This window comes from Centropristis striata, chromosome 12, assembly GCF_030273125.1.
Source record: "Centropristis striata isolate RG_2023a ecotype Rhode Island chromosome 12, C.striata_1.0, whole genome shotgun sequence".
Classification (NCBI taxonomy): Eukaryota; Metazoa; Chordata; class Actinopteri; order Perciformes; family Serranidae; genus Centropristis; species Centropristis striata.
The window spans coordinates 25962859-25982406 of NC_081528.1; the positions used below are offsets into that span (position 1 = coordinate 25962859).

At 41.2% G+C, this 19548-nt stretch overlaps 1 protein-coding gene across 8 annotated transcripts; it reads right to left on the reverse strand.

The window, feature by feature from the left end:
* Positions 1 to 980: 980 nt before the first annotated feature.
* On the reverse strand, positions 981 to 15092 carry ogt.1 (O-linked N-acetylglucosamine (GlcNAc) transferase, tandem duplicate 1). Of its 8 annotated transcripts, none has more exons than XM_059345598.1 (23): positions 14762 to 15092; positions 12409 to 12559; positions 11344 to 11587; positions 11099 to 11167; positions 7598 to 7714; positions 7417 to 7496; positions 6816 to 7011; positions 6542 to 6682; positions 6310 to 6410; positions 5885 to 6038; positions 5650 to 5751; positions 5358 to 5537; positions 4859 to 5017; positions 4599 to 4688; positions 4373 to 4498; positions 4094 to 4264; positions 3845 to 3961; positions 3402 to 3572; positions 3229 to 3276; positions 2863 to 3015; positions 2525 to 2777; positions 2237 to 2360; positions 981 to 2154 (listed from the first exon to the last, which is right to left on the reverse strand). In XM_059345598.1, exons 1-23 carry the CDS (start codon positions 14796 to 14798, stop codon positions 1974 to 1976), a joined length of 3165 nt encoding a protein of 1054 aa, XP_059201581.1. In that variant the 5' UTR covers positions 14799 to 15092; the 3' UTR covers positions 981 to 1973. The 8 variants fall into 8 exon arrangements, with proteins under 8 accessions (XP_059201581.1, XP_059201579.1, XP_059201578.1 ...); XM_059345596.1 differs by having other exon boundaries at positions 5340 to 5537; XM_059345595.1 differs by having other exon boundaries at positions 12409 to 12589.
* Positions 15093 to 19548: the final 4456 nt, after the last annotated feature.

Here is a 19548-nt window from a genome sequence, read left to right on the forward strand (position 1 = left end):
CTTCTGCTTTATGCCATGTACAGTTATCGGCACCCTGTTAAAATAATCGCCTAGCTCATTTGTTCAAGTTTTGCATGAAACACAAAAAACTTCACCAAAAGTGTAACATATGACATTTATTGATCATTTCACTCGAAAAGTATGTAACAAAGAATGGCTATTGGCATAGTAATAACACCGTGTGTAAATTATGTAACTTACATAATAACTGACATTTTTTGAACATGCCTTTGTAACTTAAGCAAGATATGGTAACACATGACAGAAACATGACAAGTATCATGAGCATTAATGTTACTTCAAAGTGTCATTAATGTTCATGACACACTCATGTCACTCTTATGTAGACAGCTTCAAAATAAAGTCTTACCATATCTTGCTTAAGTCACAAAGGCATGTTCAAAAAATTGCCTAAGTCACATTTTATTTTGACTTAAAATCACATGATCTGACCAACTGAGGATGTAGGCGATTTTACCATAGGTGGCCGATGTCATCAGATGGTTAAGGCAAAAAAAAAAACACCCTTGTTTTCTTCAATTTCTTGTTTATTTTAATGCCTGGACCTAAAGGTACATTTGTTTGGACAAATATAACAATGATTTTGTTTATTAGCAAGAAAACCATAGAAAATTGCTAGAGATCATTAAATTAAATTCTTCTGGGCAATTGTTAGCATTATATTTGTCCAAACAAATGTACATATAGTTGTACCAGGCATTAAAATGAACAATGACTGTATGGTAGAAAACCTTTTTTTTTTAATATATATTAGGAATTGGGATGTAAGAAACATTTTACAATCTTTTCTGCCTCCCTCCGTGCCATTTCTTGAAGTAAGCTATAGTAAACGGTGAAAATGAAAAGAAGTCCCACTGTCACTCGCAGAAGACATAAGTTAAAATGTTTCTTGAAAAGCTTTCCACCAAAAGAAAGAAGTTTCTACCAAAAACTGAATCAACTGAGTGCAAAAGACAGAACAGAGTTTTGCCATCTCTTTATTTTTTTATTATATCCAGAACCTTGCGGCATCATCGACAGCATACAGTTAACGGACAATACAAAAACAAAAACCGCTTAGAAAATACTTACCTATGCCGTTCCGGGTTTGAGTGATTAAAAAACAAGATCAATTTGTGAACAGCTCTGACATCTAAACTGAATTGTAGGCCTTTTCCAATAAATTGAAGCTCCTTTGTCCAGCTTTGTCCAATCATCTTTTACAAGCAAAAGTGTGACATCAAACAGGACAACAGCCACTGAACATGTTCCTCAATTGACAACAAAAATAAAATTGGCATTTGGTGAGGGGAAGTTTTCATCTAAACATATTCCTCAAAACTTGAACATCTATTCATTGCAGTTATTTAATAACAGCTTAAGACAAACTAAAGAGCAGTTGTAATCTAAGCTTAACAATTGCATGTCAAAGCTGATGAAACGCAAGTCAGTTACAATTTTCATGGTGCGACATTGTCCTTTTAAAACACACAACACTCTTAATCCATTTATAAATAGATCAACAAGTAATGACGGCTGAGTATTCTCTCCACAAGCTGCAGTCAGTCCTGTACGCACACTGACAGGAGAAAAAAAAAAATCCACTGATCCAAGTACTGAGGAGGAAGCAGGGCATTCACAATCCTCTCATGCTCACCAAATATATTGTGTTTTAGAACAAGAGTCTCAGAAGAGGTGCCTGAAAGTCTCAGACTGCATCTGGCTCAGGAAATGCAGATGTGTGATGAAACAACAGGTGTGATGGGGAAAAAAATTGTACATCTGTAGGCTCTTTTACAAGCAAGAGTCCTATTTATAGTAAATGAGCGAGACAGTCATTGACGGGGAGGGCTGGAGTGGACACTGACCATTCCAAGCAAGGGTGTTGATAATGTTTAAAAAATAAAAAATCAGATGTGGGTGGACTGGACATGGTGGGGGTACAAGGTAAAAGAAAACAACGTGCTTCAAGTTCAGGCAGTCTCACTGGTCTCTACCGAGTGGATTTTGACCAGGGGTTCTGGCTTTTTGCCATTGCTATAGTGCTCCCACATCTGCAGATAGAGCCTCTCCAGGTCAATTGTGTACTGCTTGGTGTTGAAAAGAGGGCTGCAGATTCGCTGCTTCCAAACACGTGCTCTGACCATTTTCAGGCTGAGGGAGACAAAGAAAAAGGTCAGACTTCAGGGTTTGAATTTTATGTCTTTCAAAAGATGCAAGATTGAATTCTACTTACTATTCCATGTCAGAGCCAAGTTTGACTGCTATGTCTTCATAATCCTGACGACTCAGGGCTATTAGCTCAGGGCAGCCCAAACAGCGGAGTTGTGAGGCAGCCACACGGGACGCAAGGGTCTCACCTTTATGAAGAGGATTTACAATTAAAAGCAAGCATTCACTTGAAATGTTTGACATACTAGCTATTTCATCCCAACAAATTAGACATTTTGAAATTGAGTACTGTAATTCGATTGAGTAAAACATTTGTATTCAATTAGCAAGCAAGTGTTCCTAGTTTCTTAACCTGGCATGGTGACCATGGGTGTTCCAGCCCAGAGAACATCCATGCCTGTGGTGTGACCATTGCACAGAGGAGTGTCGAGGCATACGTCAGCCAGCTGGCCCCTTCTCACATGCTCCTCCTTGGGGGCCACGGGAGAGAAGATGATGCGAGAGGCAGGCAGGCCCATGTTCTGAGCGTACTGCTGGATGTTGGGCTCGCCGACAGCAGGGAAGCGAAGAAGCCACAGCACACTGTTGGGCACGCGCTTCAGGATCTGCAGAGACAGGTGGGTTTATATCTGATATTTAACACGAAGGAATGCTCAAAGCAGTTGTTATAACAAAGTTTATCAAACTTACATTCGCCCACATCTGCAGAGTCGGGGGGTCAATCTTGTAGAGCTGGTTGAAGTTGCAGTAGACAATAGAGTCCTCTGGGAGACCATACTGGGAGCGGGTTGTCACAACAATTGTGCGTGGCACCTCCTCCCCAGTGGCAGCCTTGTTGTTGATCTAAGGCGGAACACAAAACAGTATTGCTTAGGAGGTGGAGTGGACTCAATGCTTTCACCCTGAGTTATTAAAGTATAACAGGTCTTGAGCCTACTGGTGATAATATGCTGTTTGGAAAGCAAAGACTGTAATTAATTTTTAAAGCCAATCCACAGTGCCACCATCTCCCTCACGGTTCTGTGCTTCCACCGTACTTTCATGAAAACTTCATACCTGCAAGGACACAGTCCCAGAGACTACAACCTCATCTGCTGAAAAGATCTGGAAAAGCATGCTAAATTAAATGGCTATTCTTGCCTAATTTCTGTGTTTTAAATGTTTTTGTTCTCAAACAACCTTTCTCATGTAAATGCAATGTTGAGGAGTACAGCACGAGTTAGACATACCTGTGTAGTGGCCAGGCCGTTGCTGACTGTGAAGCTATTGATTGTGACTTGGATTTGCCCTTGGTTGATCATGTTGATGATTGCTTCAGCTGCTGTGTTCATGGGGATTACGGGCATGGACAGAGCTCCATTTGTGTCCCCAGCTGCGTCCTGGTTATTGTCGCACTTCATCTGGTCACAGAGAACAGAAATGCTTAACTATTTTCAATGCCAAATCAATCTGATATTTTGAGTGCATGGGAATATATTCACATATATGAATGGTTTTTACACAGTTAATGTTCTCTAAAATCAGCAGATATTGGCCAAGATTGTCTTATTAACAGCCAAAGGACAGAAATGACAAAGTGATCTACTTAACTACTACCACCACTACTCACACCAAATTACCTGCTTTGTCAATAATGCACTTAAAACAAAGACTTGAAATTATCCTAACTCACCTTTATCACCTTCACATCTGGAAGACTGTCCAAGAAGGCCTTCAGATCGATACCATTAAGAACAATGCGGTTGTCAAAGATGTGTCCATTAGATTTGAAATCAATCACAGCCTTTTTCTGTGGGTCAAAAAGAAAACAAGTTTCACAAAACACCCTGATTATATTTCTTCAGTGTTTCCCGTTTTGCTTTGAAAAATCAAGACACTTTGCTCTCAGAAACAAAGAGTAGAAATGCTTAGATGGACAAACCTTGAGGTGAGGGAACATGTTTGCATGGTCTCCAATGAAGAAAGTATGGGGCATGAAGGCCAGTTTCTCAGAATACTGCTCAGCTACTTCCAAAGGCGATGTCTCCTTGTCAGAGATGATGTAGTCCATGAAGGGAGCCCCACTGGTTCCAGGGTAACCCAGCCACATCGTCTGTTGAGATCAGATTAATATGAATGAAGATGCAGTTATTTGTTTGCATAGGTGACATTAAAGCCCAAGATACAACTCTGTTAATCAGAAATCACATGCAGCTCTCACCTGAATGGGGGCGGGGCGGAGGGCAAACAGCTCGTTTCGGGCTCCCTTGGTGTATCCATTCATGTTGACCAGAATGTGGATTCCGTCCTGATAAATACGATCAGCTGCTTTGCCATTGCAAGGAATCTGCAGGATTAAGTTACCAGTGTTAGTGAAAATGGTTTGTCACTTATGGTAATACCAAGTATAAATAGTGATGAAGAAGCAACTCTAGGTCATAATTTACCTGAGAGAGGTCTGTGAAGTGATGAGCCTCTGCTACCACTTTTACACGGAAGTTGGTACTGTCATCAGGGCTCAGCGCATAGCAGAACACCTGAGGAGAAGAAAATCATAGACATTACATTAACTTTTATATAAATACTATCTATTAACCATTGCAGTTAATCCTTGTGTCATTTATTTGCAAGAACTTACATTGCAATATGCATTATACACGTCAGGTCAAGGTTGAAATTTCTAGAATAAAAATTGTAACAAATATACCTCAAATTTCTCAGGATTGTGCATTCCAGGAATGGACTGCATCAGGTGGGAAGTAGGGTGGTTGCCAAAATCTGAGCTGACGTAGCCAACACGCAGACGTCCACCACTGGCCTTCAGATCCTTCGGATGGTCAAATGCAGGTTTGTGCAGTGCATTGATCTGTGGAATTAGCAACAGTGTAAGAATACAACTACAGCAGGCTAGCTCATTCTAGTTTAACTGAGTTACACAGACTGTAGCAATGGTTTACTAATACAAAACCATGAACAAACACCTATGCTTCATAAGTCATGTCCAACCTTCAACCATATCCCCATCCCTGTAAGCAATCCATCACCACCACCTTTCACCTCCTTTTCTACAACGTTAAATACATCTATTTTCTTGCCCATCCCTTACCTTCCCCATATCCCTGCAGACAGCCACTGCCATCACCAGCCACCTTTCATCCCCCCCCAAAAATGAATTAAAGTTTACTTGCTTTGATCAGTGCGTGTACCTTGTCCAGACAAAGGTTTCCGTGGCGTTCAGCAATGGCCTTGCGGAAGCCGTGAGAGAGAGGATAAAGCATGCTGTGGTGTGGGTGCACTGAAGGCAAGCGGTTTTTGTCCAGCTGGTCGGCCACGATGCTCACAAGCTTCTTCATCCGCTCATCGTAATCTGTCCAGTCGCACACAATCTGGAAGAGTGACAGGAACAAGTGTTAAAAAATGGAACTCTTATTTCCACGTGAGCAAAAAAAGAGCTATTATATGTATAAGTATTTGACAAATACATTGACATATACGAACCTGTAGACAATGTGCCAAGTTGCAGTAAGCATCAGGGAAGTCCGGCTTGAGTTTCAAGGCTGTGCGGTAAGATGCAATGGCCTCTGGGATGTTTCCAGAATCCTAATAGTCAAGAAAGACATAATCAGTCAAGATAAAATGCATGAAGTTGGAAAAACAAGTGACAACCATTTATTACATTTGTAAAAAATTAGGGAATTTTAGTCAAATAAAAAAAATGAAGAATCATCCTTACCTTGTGGATAGAGGCCAAATTGCTGTGAGCATCAGCAAAGGCAGGGTTGATCTGGATGGCACGGGTGTAGCATTGCAGCGCTCCCTGTACATCTTGCATTTCCTTCAGTGTATTGCCCATATTTGAGTAAGCATCAGCAAATGTGGGGCTGATTCTAAAAAATAAAAAAAGAGGAAAACTGTTTAACACATGTACTTCTCAACTACATAACATAATGTCTTGTAAAAATTACTTTAGTAAAAAGACTGTAGGAATTAAAAAATAAACCCCAGGTTAGAGTGTAATTAATACGGAGACTGTACAGGTTCAGTAAGTGACATGAGTCACATCAGTATTATGAGGTGCATTGAATGTTATTAGTTGACCATTTAGAATAATACACATTAATTTAAGTTAGCAAGGAGCTGAGGCATAGATTTACAAACCTGATGGCCTCCTTGTAGTGCATGAGGGCCTCTTGGAGTTTTCCCTGCTGCTGCAGGACACTGGCAAGGTTAGAGTGAGCTGCTGCAAACTCTGGGAACACCTGATAAAAAAAACAAAAAGTGGTTACCAAAAATATTAAAAACATACCTTGCTCACATTTAAGCAATCATGATGGTCCGGCTAAACAGATGTATTCATGCCAGAATATATACAAGTTAACTCTTAACTCACCTCTAGTGCTTTCCTATAGAGCTGAACTGCTTCCTCAATGTTGCCCTGCTCACGCTTGATATTGGCTAAGTTGTTCAGAGAGTCAGCATGGGTTGGACACAAACGCAAGGCTGTGTTGTAGCACTCCTCTGCTTCAGACACCTAGGAAAGAGAGTGGCATGTGAAAAGTAAAATATAGTAAATGCTTACAGACTTAGATGATCTGTATGGTTAGAGACCTAACAATTATTTAAAATGATGGTCTTGACAAAGGACATATAAAGTGCTGCCTTACATTGCCTTTCTCCTTCAGGGCATTTGCCAAATTGCAGTAAGCATCTGGGAAGTGGGGCTGCAATTCAATAGCACGACGGTAGGTGTCAATAGCCAGGTCAATGAGGCCTTGCTCATAGTAGACACAGGCCAGGTTTCCATGTACAACTGCATGGTTGGGGCTCAGACTCAGGGCTCTCAGGTATCCAGCCACAGCTCTGGAAACATAAGACAAGGCAGTTTCAACTTTAGCAGAAGATAAATCTGTTGCTGACATTTGAAATTGTAATGATCTTTCTCAATAACTTCTGTCGAGCCAGTAAAAGTCTACTTCCAAAATTGACAAACCAATTGAAAAGCCACTGTGTCTGCATTTCAATTACAGCCCTAACCACAATGGCAGTTCTGTAGATGCAGTAAATGTGCCCTACCTAACCAATGGTATGTGATAAGATAATTATAAGATCAACACAGACAAGGAGGTTCTTAAGTTGGCAAAACTCTTGACTCATTTGAAATCCCATACAGGGTGTGATAGGGCAGGGATCTTAAAAGACAAAACATTAGACATGAATGTCTAAAGGGAGTATCAATCTGTCTGCCAGCTCATGATTTGGACTCACCTGTCAAAGATGCGAGCTTCCTTCAAAACATTTCCTAAATTGATGTATGCATCAAGGAAATTTGGGTCCAGAGTCACTGCCTAAAAATTGAAACCAAGTTTAAAAACATGCGACAACACAAGAATATACAGAAACATAAAGTAGTAGGAATGAAATATGTTGCAGAAATTATGCAACTGACCTTTTCAAAATGGTGTATTGCCAGCCATATCTCTCCTTGGGCATTGAACACACAGCCCAGGTTGCTCCAAGCCACTGCAAAGTTGGGCTGAGTCTCAATTGCTTTCAGGTAACAAGCCTTCAGTGGGTTTACAATGAAAAACCACAGGAAAGGAGGAGTAGAGGTAGAGTGGGAGAGGTATAGTGTGTAGAGGGGAGGACAGGGGATTGTAAAATAAAACAAATAGAAGATTGAGAATAAAAGTAAGAAAAAACAAAAAGGGCAGAGAAAGCAAAATTAGTGACTATTCTCCATCATGGCAAAAAGTGAGTCTACAGCATGGGCTTGCATGCGCACAAGTCTGCCGCGCTAAGCTGCATTGCTTTTTCCTACGCTGCGCGGATCCAACCAGCACCCACACGAATGCCTTCATCCTTCAGTTATAACCACATTGTGACCAAATGTAGTGGTCCCCACATCAGGTACAGTCTGTTTACAGTTTGCCCTCTAATAATAACCCTGATTAGTTAGAATTAGTTCTAAAGTACCAAATAGTACTAAGATACTGAATATTGTAATCTAAAAATCTCAAATATCTGCATATGTGGGCAGAGTCTCTCACAACCTGGGATGCTGGACAGTTCGTGCAAGTGATGGTCCCTGTAATGCATGCGCAACAAACGCAATCGCGTGGTGTGTGTCTATTGCCACCACCACAATGCACCATATAATGCTGTTCGCATGACCTTGCAGTCATTATTTCGCCGCTGCGCTCGCTGTGTGGCCAGGTAAGACAGCTGCAGACCAACAACCCCGATCAGAACACCTGAAACACCAGACTGGCTCACACTCCGCACCCATGAAGTTTCTCAGAATAAGGGGGAGGGGATTGAGGAGTCAACCAGTAGCTACACTGGGATATTAAGACAAGGCCCTTTGGAAACAGTCATTAAACAATGAGCAATTTTTCATTGAATTAGTAAAAAAGGTTTCACTGTACATGGCAAAACCAAGTGCTTTTCAAAAGCCAATTCTGTCTGAGATTTCGGGGCATTTGGGAGCGAGGCTAGTTGTGGGTGGGGAGAGGTCCGCAACCAACAGGCCAAAGGGAGTGAGGGGGTGTGGGTCGCATGCTTGCGCGTTCCGCCTTTTGGGTATCGCTGCGCAGCCCCTGCGCTACTGCAGACTCACAGCGCATTATCTGCATCATCAGAACGCTGCAACTCCAAATAAAGAAGGAAAAACAAAACAAAATAGGAAAAATAAACAACATGTAAGAGTTAGAGGGATCTTACTTGTTTTTCACGATTATTGCTTCCAAATCCTAGTTTGTTTTTTTATACTTAATACAGAATTGGGTAATTAGTATAGCATATTGTAAGAAATGCTTACTGTAATTTGTTTTGCTACTTTTTTTTCTTTTGCTCTTCAAAGGCAGCCACAAGACAGAGGAGCATGAAGTGAGGTGGTTTTTCTTTTGTTGTCAGTTACAAACCCGTTACCATATTTTTGGACTTTGTCAGAGTGGTGGCCGCAGCTGGCTGGAAGAAGAGGAGAGGACTGAGGCTGCCCTAGTGTTCCTTTCCGCCAGGCACCTACGCAGGAATAGTGTCACCCACCTGAAACCTTCTAAATAACAATATCAGTTGTGGAAAAACCAAAAGAGACAAAATCAGAAAACAAGATCGTTAGTAAAAGTCTTCAAACAATACATTTTTTTTTTTTAAATATGGAAATAAAACAGGTTCTTCCAAAAAAAAATCACAATAAACAAAAAACAGACTATGCTTTGTTGTCATTCATGCAATGAATGTTTCATTTCAAACAAAACAAAACAAATGCTTTAAGGGTAGCTGGGAGGGAAGAAAGGCTTTGATGTGTTCAGTTTACCAGTAAAATTTAGGTACTGCTCAGTTTTACAGCCGTCAATCAATTCAGTTATCATATCAAACTACAGGAGGGCAGTTACTGGCTTGATCTTGCCAAAATGAACTGATCCCATTTCTTTGGGAATATATTTGAAGGAAAAGGGAAGAAGTATTAATCATTTTCTTTCATTCTTTTAGCATTTTCATGAAATATTTTCAAATCTTTGATTTCTTTATCCTGGCCTGCTTTCTTGAATCCTGGCCAATGGGGTAGGGAGAAAAGTTTGTGGTGTAATTATTGGTATCTAGAAGCCTCCAAAGCTCTGAAATAAAGAAGTCATCGCTGTTGCTGCGCGTGCCTGTCTTTCTAACCCAGCATCTGACGCAGGAGGTGGAGTACAGATTGTGAGCTGCCTGCCTGACGACACTTGAACCATTTTAAGGCACTTGAGATTGAGTTCCCTTAAACCCACACAGTTTAACACACTATTTAACAGCAGTGGATATCAGAATAGATAGCCAGCTGGGGAACATTTTCATTATCACTATATTGAAAAGAAGAACTAAGGCATATGTGCATGAAAAGCACTGTTGAGGGCGTGCTTGAGCACTGACATTGCTGCGGGGTCAGGTAGGCAGCTCTTAGCGCGTACACTCCACCAATCCTTAGCAAGCGCGCGGGGGGTGGAGCGACAGAGCAGGGGAGCTTGTGACTCCCTGATGCTCCTCCCCACTCCTTTACCCCCCTCTAGCACGAAATAAGATGGCCTGTAACCACTGAAACAACTCCACATCTCCAGATTTGACCCAACCCAGGGAGCCACCTTAAAAAAAGACCAAAGTCTTAAAATGACCAGGGATGTGTAACACTTGGGACAAAAAAACAAACAAAAAAAAAAACCCACACTGACAGCAACTGTACCGACAGCAAACAAAGACCAAAAGCTTGCCATCTGACACTTACTAAATATATATATTGGAGTGTAGTGGTTAGGTTAGAAACCATCTTATCTTTTGCACTGCATGATAAACTAGCTTCTCATCAGTTCATATATTCTTCAAAGACCGAGCCAGCATTTTTCCTCCAAAATCTATATGAACATGAATGGGCCGAGGTTAAAAAAATAATATAGATCAAATATTTCCATTTAAAAGCTCCAGCCTTTCTTCCTGAAAGGGGGGGGGGCTGACCTCTGATAAAAGGTCGGGGTAAAGCAAAGGACATTTGCACTAAAAGTGATACAGGGTGGAAACAAATGTGGTACATGTACTATACTAAAAAAAACAAAATAGATAAAGCTCTCTAAAAAGTATTTAAAAGAAAATGTGTTTACTATGGTTATTAAATAAAAAAAAGAATTTGTTCATTCTGGTTTTGCAGTCCAATACCATCAAATTTTCTTTAGTAAGTTAGGGGTGAGAAGCTTACTCTGAGGAATGAAAAAAGGCTACTGGTCCTGTCCTTCATTTGGCCAATGGGGGATGAAGGGATAGGACTCGATTTGGCTTAAAAATGTCAAAAGGGAAAAAGGAATAATATCTATGGCCTTATTTGGGGGGGGGCAATAAAAATAAAATGTGTGTACAAAAATGAAAAAAAAACAACACACATAAATATATATAAACACACAAATGCCAACGCGCTGTAACATACCTTGGCCTCTTCCAAACGCCCAAGGGCTTTAAGCAAGTTGCCCAAGTCACTACGAACACAATACAGATCCTGGGGAAACAAACAAACAAAAATAGAACGTTTTTAATTTTACTGCTTCACTAACCATTTGTTGACTTCAAATAGCCTTATTAGCTAAAGGATTGCTGTCAATATAAAGAGTAACTTAACATCCACTGCCCTTTAAAATTTTTTTTTTTTTTTTTAACAAATGTCATGTCACTTACAGGGTTATACTGCAACGCAGACACATAAGCCTGCACTGCTCCCTCCATGTCCCCTGCGGCCACCAAAGCTGCTGCCAAGTTGATGTATCCATCAATAAAATCTGGTTTGAGTCGGAGAGCATGGCGATAATGCTCTATGGCCTCCTGCAGTTGCCCACGCTCCTTATAAACGTTCCCCAGGTTGGAGTAGGCCTCAGCCAACATTGGGTTCTGTTTGATGGCCAAGGTGCTGAAGTGAGCAGACCTGTAGGGTCAGAATTGGTATGGAATGGTCACAATGTGAAAAGGAAGTGGCTGGCAGTGTTCGCTCAATGCCCTGTGTAGAACAGCAAGGTGCAAGTGGTGAAAGGAAAAACCTGTTTTAAGTCATATGGGTAAATATTTAAGCACATCAAGGATAATGTTCTTAAAAGCTGTTTAAACTTCCATTCTAACAGAATCCATTATTTGAGTGTCCATAATGTATAGCAATTATCATGCTGGCACAGTATACTCCAAATCTAGCTGCGTTTGAAAAGACAATGGTGCATCTACAAAAATGATATTGTATGATATTTAGCTCAACTATTTATCATTATTAAATATTTTTAATTCATGGAAAGATCAAATACCAAAGTGTCATTATTTGTTTTTTATTAGAACATATCCAATAATCATATCAGATTTGTCTACAGATTTTCTATCCGATTCCTGTTAGTCCTTTATTTGACAGAAGTATGACACTTAATTGAAATCACTTGGAGCGTACTGCTGGCATTGGCCACATTGAGGGAAAAGAGAGTAAACAAGATCAGTCAGTTAAACCTGTAACACGTAAGACCAGAAACCTTCACCACGGCACCTGCAAAGCAAGGGTAGGGCCACCACCGAAACAGTGTTAGAATCATGAGGGGACAGAGCGAGACCATATTAAAATCGAGCAACAGGATTTCCAGAAGACCGCTCAGTTGATGCATTGACTCCCAGACCAGCTGTGTGCACTGAAAGTCACAGATGACCCCTTATTCTCCGCTACTTCCAAGCCACATGCTCAGTGTGCACTGAGTCAGCCCCCCCACACCTCACCTGTCGAGTCTTCGGCACTGGAAGTGGATGGAGGACAGGAGCAGCAGGACGCCTGTGTTATCAGGCTCCTGTCTCCATAACTGCATGCAGTGGCGCTCAGCTGCCTCAAAGTCTCCTGACTGATACTCCCGGTGCGCCAGCTCAGCCAACCCTTGGAAGGAAAGCATACGTTTTGTTGGTTCTGGAGCACCAACACATCCCAAGGAAGGGGGGAAAACAACATGTTAGAGGTGATGGAAGAAATTAAAGCAGACAAATGAAACAAAAAAAAAATATGACGCTAATGCTGTCAATGACAAATAATGGCTATGAATTTGAACAACAGAACACAAGGCAATGGAGAAAACACAGGGGTCACTGGGAACAGGTGTTGAAATGATGACAAACCTTTTTTTAATGCATGATAAAAATAAGGTTCTTAGAGCTGCAATGTTTACATAAATCCATTAAACTGCATATTCTTACACACTGTACTATGTTTTATCTGTAAATGTGTCAGTGAGAATAATTTCAGGACCACTTAGCAGTTAACTATAAATTAGGTTTTTGTTCCTGGCACACAGTGTACACAAGAAAACAGACAATAGATGGCTAAACCCATAAAATTTGGCAAAAAAAAAAAAAAATGGATGCATGAAATAAAATAAAAAACGAGGAGGGGGATGATACATTGGCAGGCAGTCAAAGGTTCAGGCGCAATTTGGATTTTACCTTTTAAGATGAATCAAAAGCTTGACAGGACAGGTGTCAAATCACATTTTAATAACATAGCCTTAAAAAAGCAGATAGGTGGGTTTTTAAATAAAGATTGTTTTTTTATTTAATCATTAACCACCATCCTTAGCACATTATGTGTATGGCTTTCATTACTAAACACTGTGGTGTTAACATATTGAAGCATTTTTCACATAAATTATTCACATTCAATAATTTATCAAAAGGCTCTGTGCCAAAATAGGATTAACAGTCAATTTCAGATGGAACAACAGTGTAACTTGAGGTTAAAGAATTCAGGGTGTGGCATTATTAACATACCAGGGACATACTAAGCATGATCATAGTGTGCAGAAGGGTGGAGGAGTTCTAATGGTTTGGGGACATTCCGGCCAGTGTACAGGACATAGGCACACTTGAAAACTGATGCCATATTGCCAGAGCATCTACCAAGATGGCTGTGGATCAGGATAATCCATACATAGCAATTACGTAATAATATTTGTATCCAATAAGGACAAATATTTTAATTACATAAAGCACCCATCCATAACGCAACTTTCATACTTAGAAGTCGAAAGAGGGGGGGCGCTGACCTCTGATAAAAGGTCGGGTGATACAGGGTGGGAACAAATGTAGTACATGTGGTATACTAAAAAACAAAATAGATAAAGCTCTCTAAAAAGTATTTAAAAGAAAATGTGTTTACTATGGTTATTTAAAAAACAGAATTGGTTGCCTCATTCTGGTTTTGCAGTCCAATACCATCAAATGTTTCTTTAGTAAGTTAGGGGTGAGAAGCTTACTCTAATGAATGAAAAAAAGGCTACCAGGGCCCTAGTATTAACCTTGGGCATCCTGCACTGTCAGTTTTAACACCGGGTCGCTGCAGGGCCCTCCTTGTTTCGGTGGCCATGACGAGTAATTCGTAGCTTATACAGATGTCAGAACGATGAATACGTCTGGATCAGAGGAAGCCATTTTTCTCTGGTCAGCATCATTATACGACATCTTAATGTCGTTCGGTGCAGCATACATGTTAGCTAACTTAGCTACAATGCAACCGTTTTAGAAAATCGCTTTCACGAAGACGTTTGCACTGCAAACGTTAACTTTGTTAATGCACTTCTCCATATTCGTCATATCCAACACCCTGATCATCCGCTACACGAAACCTTTATGGACCAAAAAGCAGCAGTGGACGGCTCCTCTCTCTCCGTTGCAGGACGGAGAAACAAAAGATCCGACTATTTCATTCTAACAGAGCTAACACACTTACTGAGTTTCCCCTCGGGGATAAATAAAGTAATTTTGATTTGATATTTACACTCATCTTCCTAGCTATCTTCAGATGTCCACTAACGTTAATGAAAACCTGCTAACGTTGATGTTACCAGCTAGCTATGCTAACGCTGTCAGTAGCTCTAGACTTAAATTGAAAGGAGTGGGCCTACATTGCCATTGTCCTCGTGTCTTGTTATTTGACACACACATATTGCTGTGTTGAAAGCTTAGTACATTTGCTATACTAATGTTACTAAGGTTAAACCTGAGCTAAGTGCGGGCCGCTTCCTCGCGCTAAGCTAACGTCGTAACTGTTACCTTGCCACTAAACGCTAGCTTAACAAAATCAACCAACCTGTGCTGTCAGCCACGTTTCCCACGGAGGTCGCCATCTCCTCAGTCTTCGTGTTTATCACGGTGGTCGTCAATGTGTCTTCTGGCCGATCACCGCTGCAGAGAAAAACGTGCGACGAGTCGTCGTCTGTCGGCTGCGACCAGCTAACACGTTGCCTGGCGAGCTAAGCAGCTAAACTAATCTTTGATTTCCCGTACCCGGTACAGCGCTTAGTGAAGTCCCATCCAGCGGCATGTATATACTTGAGCTGGGTAATAATTAATCAACTAAACTCACTAAAAAAAAGCCGTAACAGCGAGCCTTTGCTGGCATTGACTGAGCCGTTGGGTTCTTCCCACAACAAAGCTGCTATGGAACATAAAATGGCGAAATGGGTGGAACTCATTTTTGAGAGAAACTAGATCCACACATCGCCATTACGCGGTAACATATATGTAAAACTGTAACATATGTCGTTTAAGACAAATATTAATTCATGGAATGTGGATATGAACGGCCGTTTGTTGATAATGCTTTCATAGTGCAAGTTTGACGATGGAAAATAAACCGGGAAGAAATTATATTACGCGGAAGAACACATTGGTGCAGTGAGACAGAGTGCGAATGAGGTTGTTCTAGAAAAAAAAGCACCATCATGAGTGCTTCATGATATCATAGGCCTATATAAATATGCACACACACACATATATAATATATATACATACATACACACACACATATATATATACACACACACACACATTATATATATATACACACACACACTGCTAAAAAAAATAAATAAAGGGAACACTAAAAATAACATCCTAGATCTGAATGAATTAAATATTCTTATTAAATTGTTTTTTACATAGTTGAATGTGCTGACAACAAAATCACACAAAAATGATCAATGGAAATCAAATGTATTAACCCATGGAGGTCTGGATTTGGAGTCACACTCAAATTAAAGTGGAAAAACACACTACAGGCTGATCCAACTTTAATGTAATGTCCTTAAAACAAGTCAAAATGAGGCTCGGTAGTGTGTGTGGCCTCCACGTGCCTGTATGACCTCCCTACAACGCCTGGGCTGCTCCTGATGATGTGGCAGATGGTCTCCTGAGGGATCTCCTCCCAGACCTGGACTAAGCATCCGCCAACTCCTGGACAGTCTGTGGTGTAACGTGGCGTTGGTAGATGGAGCAAGACATGATGTCCCAGATGTGCTCAATTGGATTCAGGTCTGGGGAACGGGCGGGTCAGTCCATAGCATCAATGCCTTCGTCTTGCAGGAACTGCTGACACACTCCAGCCACATGAGGTCTAGCATTGTCTTGCATTAGGACGAACCCAGGGCCAACCGCACCAGCATATGGTCTCACAATGGGTCTGAGGATCTCATTTCGGTACCTAATGGCAGTCAGGCTACCTCTGGCGAGCACATGGAGGACTGTGCGGCCTCCCAAAGACATGCCACCCCACACCATTACTGACCCACTGCCAAACCGGTCATGCTGGAGGATGTTGCAGGCAGCAGAACATTCTCCAGACGTCTCCAGACTCTGTCACATCTGTCACATGTGCTCAGTGTGAACCTGCTTTCATCTGTGAAGAGCACAGGGCGCCAGTGGCAAATTTGCCAATCTTGGTGTTCTCTGGCAAATGCCACCCTCATGGAGTCTGTTTCTGACCGTTTGAGCAGACACATGCACATTTGTGGCCGGCTGGAGGTCATTTTGCAGGGCTCTGGCAGTGCTCCTCCTGTTCCTCCTTGTACAAAGGGGGAGGTAGCGGTCCTGCTGCTGGGTTGTTGCCCTCCTACGGCCTCCTCGTCGTCTCCTGATGTACTGGCCTGTCTCCTGGTAGCGCCTCCATGCTCTGGACACTACACTGACAGACACGGCAAACCTTCTTGACACAGCTCGCATTGATGTGCCATCCTGGATGAGCTGCACTACCTGAGCCACTTGTGTGGGTTGTAGACTCCGTCTCATGCTACCACTAGAGTGAAAGCACTGCCAGCATTCAAAAGTGACCAAAACATCAGCCAGAAAGCATAGGAACTGAGAAGTGGTCTGTGGTCACCACCTGCAGAACCACTCCTTTATTGGGGGTGTCTTGCTAATTGCCTATAAATTCCACCTGTTGTTCCATTTGCACAACAGCATGTGAAATTGATTGTCAGTGTTTCTTCTTAAGTGGACAGTTTGATTTCACAGAAGTGTGATTGACTTGGAGTTACATTATGTTGTTTAAGTGTTCCCTTTATTTTTTTGAGCAGTGTACATATATCCGATATGCCAAGGTCTGCAGTCTAAGGCAACAGATAAAACGTATAACGACTCAATAACTGTTTTGTTTAAAATATGTGTTCTAAATGCAACCTTGTATTGTAGACCTGCATTTAGTAAATCTGAGTTTTGAAGGGTGTCCTGTGTTACCTTACAGACTCAAGTACGGTACACAACTGTTGCTCAAGGGTTTTATTTGCTCATCCTGCAAGCAAGGCCGGATTAACCATATGGGCAACTGGGCAAGTGCCCATGGGCCCACGCCCTCTAAAGGGCCCAGGGCAGTGTGGGCACAAGCAAAATATCTGGTTATCTCTCGCTTATATGTTAAACTGTCCATCAGAGCCGTTGCTCAAAATTAATTTTGAGGTGATTTCAGGGTGATTTCTGTTTAAAATGAGCTAAATTACCTGTTTAAAAGGACCAAAATTCTACTTGATTCTAGATTCTTGATTTTTGTTTGTGTCTTGTCTTCCTCTGTGATGCCTCTATCAATTCAATACATTTGTGCTGCTGGGAATAGGTGTTGTTAAATAAATATTGGATGCTTTGAAAGTGGTTGCTTACTTATTTTTTTGTGAAAATTGAGGACACTTCCTTCCCTATCTTTTTCTATCTTTTTTTAAGGTGTCCTTGAGTGACAGTTAGTTATTGATATATTGAGTATGTTAACTGTATATTACTGTAATTTATTCTGTATTTTGCCAGATTATGGTGATTCTGGGGTCGTGATGATGGGGGCCTTGAATATTGTTGCCCAGGGAACAGCAAAGTGCTAATCTGGCCCTGCCTGCAAGGCAATACAAAAAAGTAAACAGGGCAAAACTGTACACTGTTTTGTGTGGGTGATGTGCACAACTATACATTTCTTCCAAAGGGAAAAATAATCCACAGGAACAAGAATCATAATCCCATACATATTGCATTGTTAGCAATGACATGTTAGGTAAAGTAAATGCTTGATTTCGTTGTTTATTTGGGTGTTGTAAATTGTGTTATTCCAGTGTATGCACTATTTTCTAATTATTTTCTCTAATTTGGTTCAATAAAATAAAGATTTTCTAACTCTGACCTTGGTCCTGTGTGAGCCTTACAGAGAACCCTCAATTGTGTAATTGTGTCTTTGTGTTTTGTTGATCTGCTTTTTCAAATGAGTGTATGGAAACTCTAACTTGGCCAAAATGTATAACCAGAATAGGCATACCAGTCAACTGTGAACATACCTGTGCAGAAGGCATGTAAGATTTATAATCACCAACAGAGGGCGACCTCGGCTAACCTATTTCAAAGAAAGATTTCTGGAGCCCTGTAAAATGGCATTGAACATGATTTTGGTTTGGATTTTGTTATTTCTGCAGGTCCCACACATAAGATATGTGATTGTCTGCATGGCAATCAGAATCCCTGTGCTGGGTTATAATATGCCATTTGTATTCAACCATTAGATAGCTGTTTTGCATTTAACACCACTGGAAGAACTCCTCCTTGATCATTTTAATAAAACCAATAAGAATTTGAAAAAATGTCACAGTTTCATTACAAACCTCAGTCAATATTCATAAGAATTAGAGGTAACATAGGGCCTCATTATGCACACTATCTCCAATTCATTCATGTTTAACACATGTCAGTTTTAAGGATGTGGCCTGTGTAGTCATTAACGTGCCATTCTGCTCTGAAGATATTGAAAAGGGGGCTACTGCTTGCTGCACCCCAGTTTTTCCCATAGTCCCTATGGGAAAGTAGTTGACATCATTGCCCATGTTGGCTTTGCTCTGTGTGCTCAAAGCATGCATAGGGTTCAGGGTTTGTGTACTCTTCCACGCGTTCCTCTCCTTTGCTCTCACTCTACACACTGCTTAGCGGTCACTTGTGCACAGAATGATGTCATGGGCACTGTGTGTCTATGGCAATTGCATCTGACATGCTTTATCTTTGTGCAGGCTACAGTCACTAGGAAGGCGGTCAGGGTGAACGCATCTTCTCCTGCCTAAAGGGTCAGTGACAGCTCTCCACAACAAACCCTGCTTTCACAGAATCTATTTTAGGAAGCACGTGAGAGCAAGAGGTTCATTCACTCACAAGTCAATTTAGACCGCCTGTTGTTAAACCCTCAGCATAGCCTAGAGATATTGGGAATTTGTTGTGCTGTTTAATTGCCAGGCCAGAATATTCTGCTACCAAATGAGTGGCCTAAATTATTTCAGCCTATTTATTTCAGGAGAAGATCCAATCCAAGCCGATGACCCACATTGTTTAAAGTGTTTGGGAATGCTTTCCTAGATACTTCAATAGGGTGGCCTTGGGACACAGAGGTAGTTATTCCTTCATTAGTTTGATATTTTTGCTCCATTCAATGACTCATAACTGAAAGCTGTTTATGTATTACAGTGCATGAGCTCAGAGAAACATATTTTACTGTAATGAGGGAATTTTCTGTTGCTCGTACACATCTGGAACAGCCATCAGTATTTCAGTACCCATCCACAGCTTCAGGCGGACTGATCAATGAGG

What these genes read in the sequence shown, in the direction of transcription:
- ogt.1 (XM_059345594.1), bottom strand. Translation starts at nt 14,798, where the DNA reads ATGGCGACCTCCGTGGGAAACGTGGCTGACAGCACAG. An exon ending in CAATACACCATTTTGAAAAG is followed by an intron (nt 7,497 to 7,597) that starts GTCAGTTGCATA and finishes TTCAATTTTTAG; the next exon opens with GCAGTGACTCTGGACCCAAA. An exon ending in ACATGTTCCCTCACCTCAAG is followed by an intron (nt 3,962 to 4,093) that starts GTTTGTCCATCT and finishes TTTGACCCACAG; the next exon opens with AAAAAGGCTGTGATTGATTT.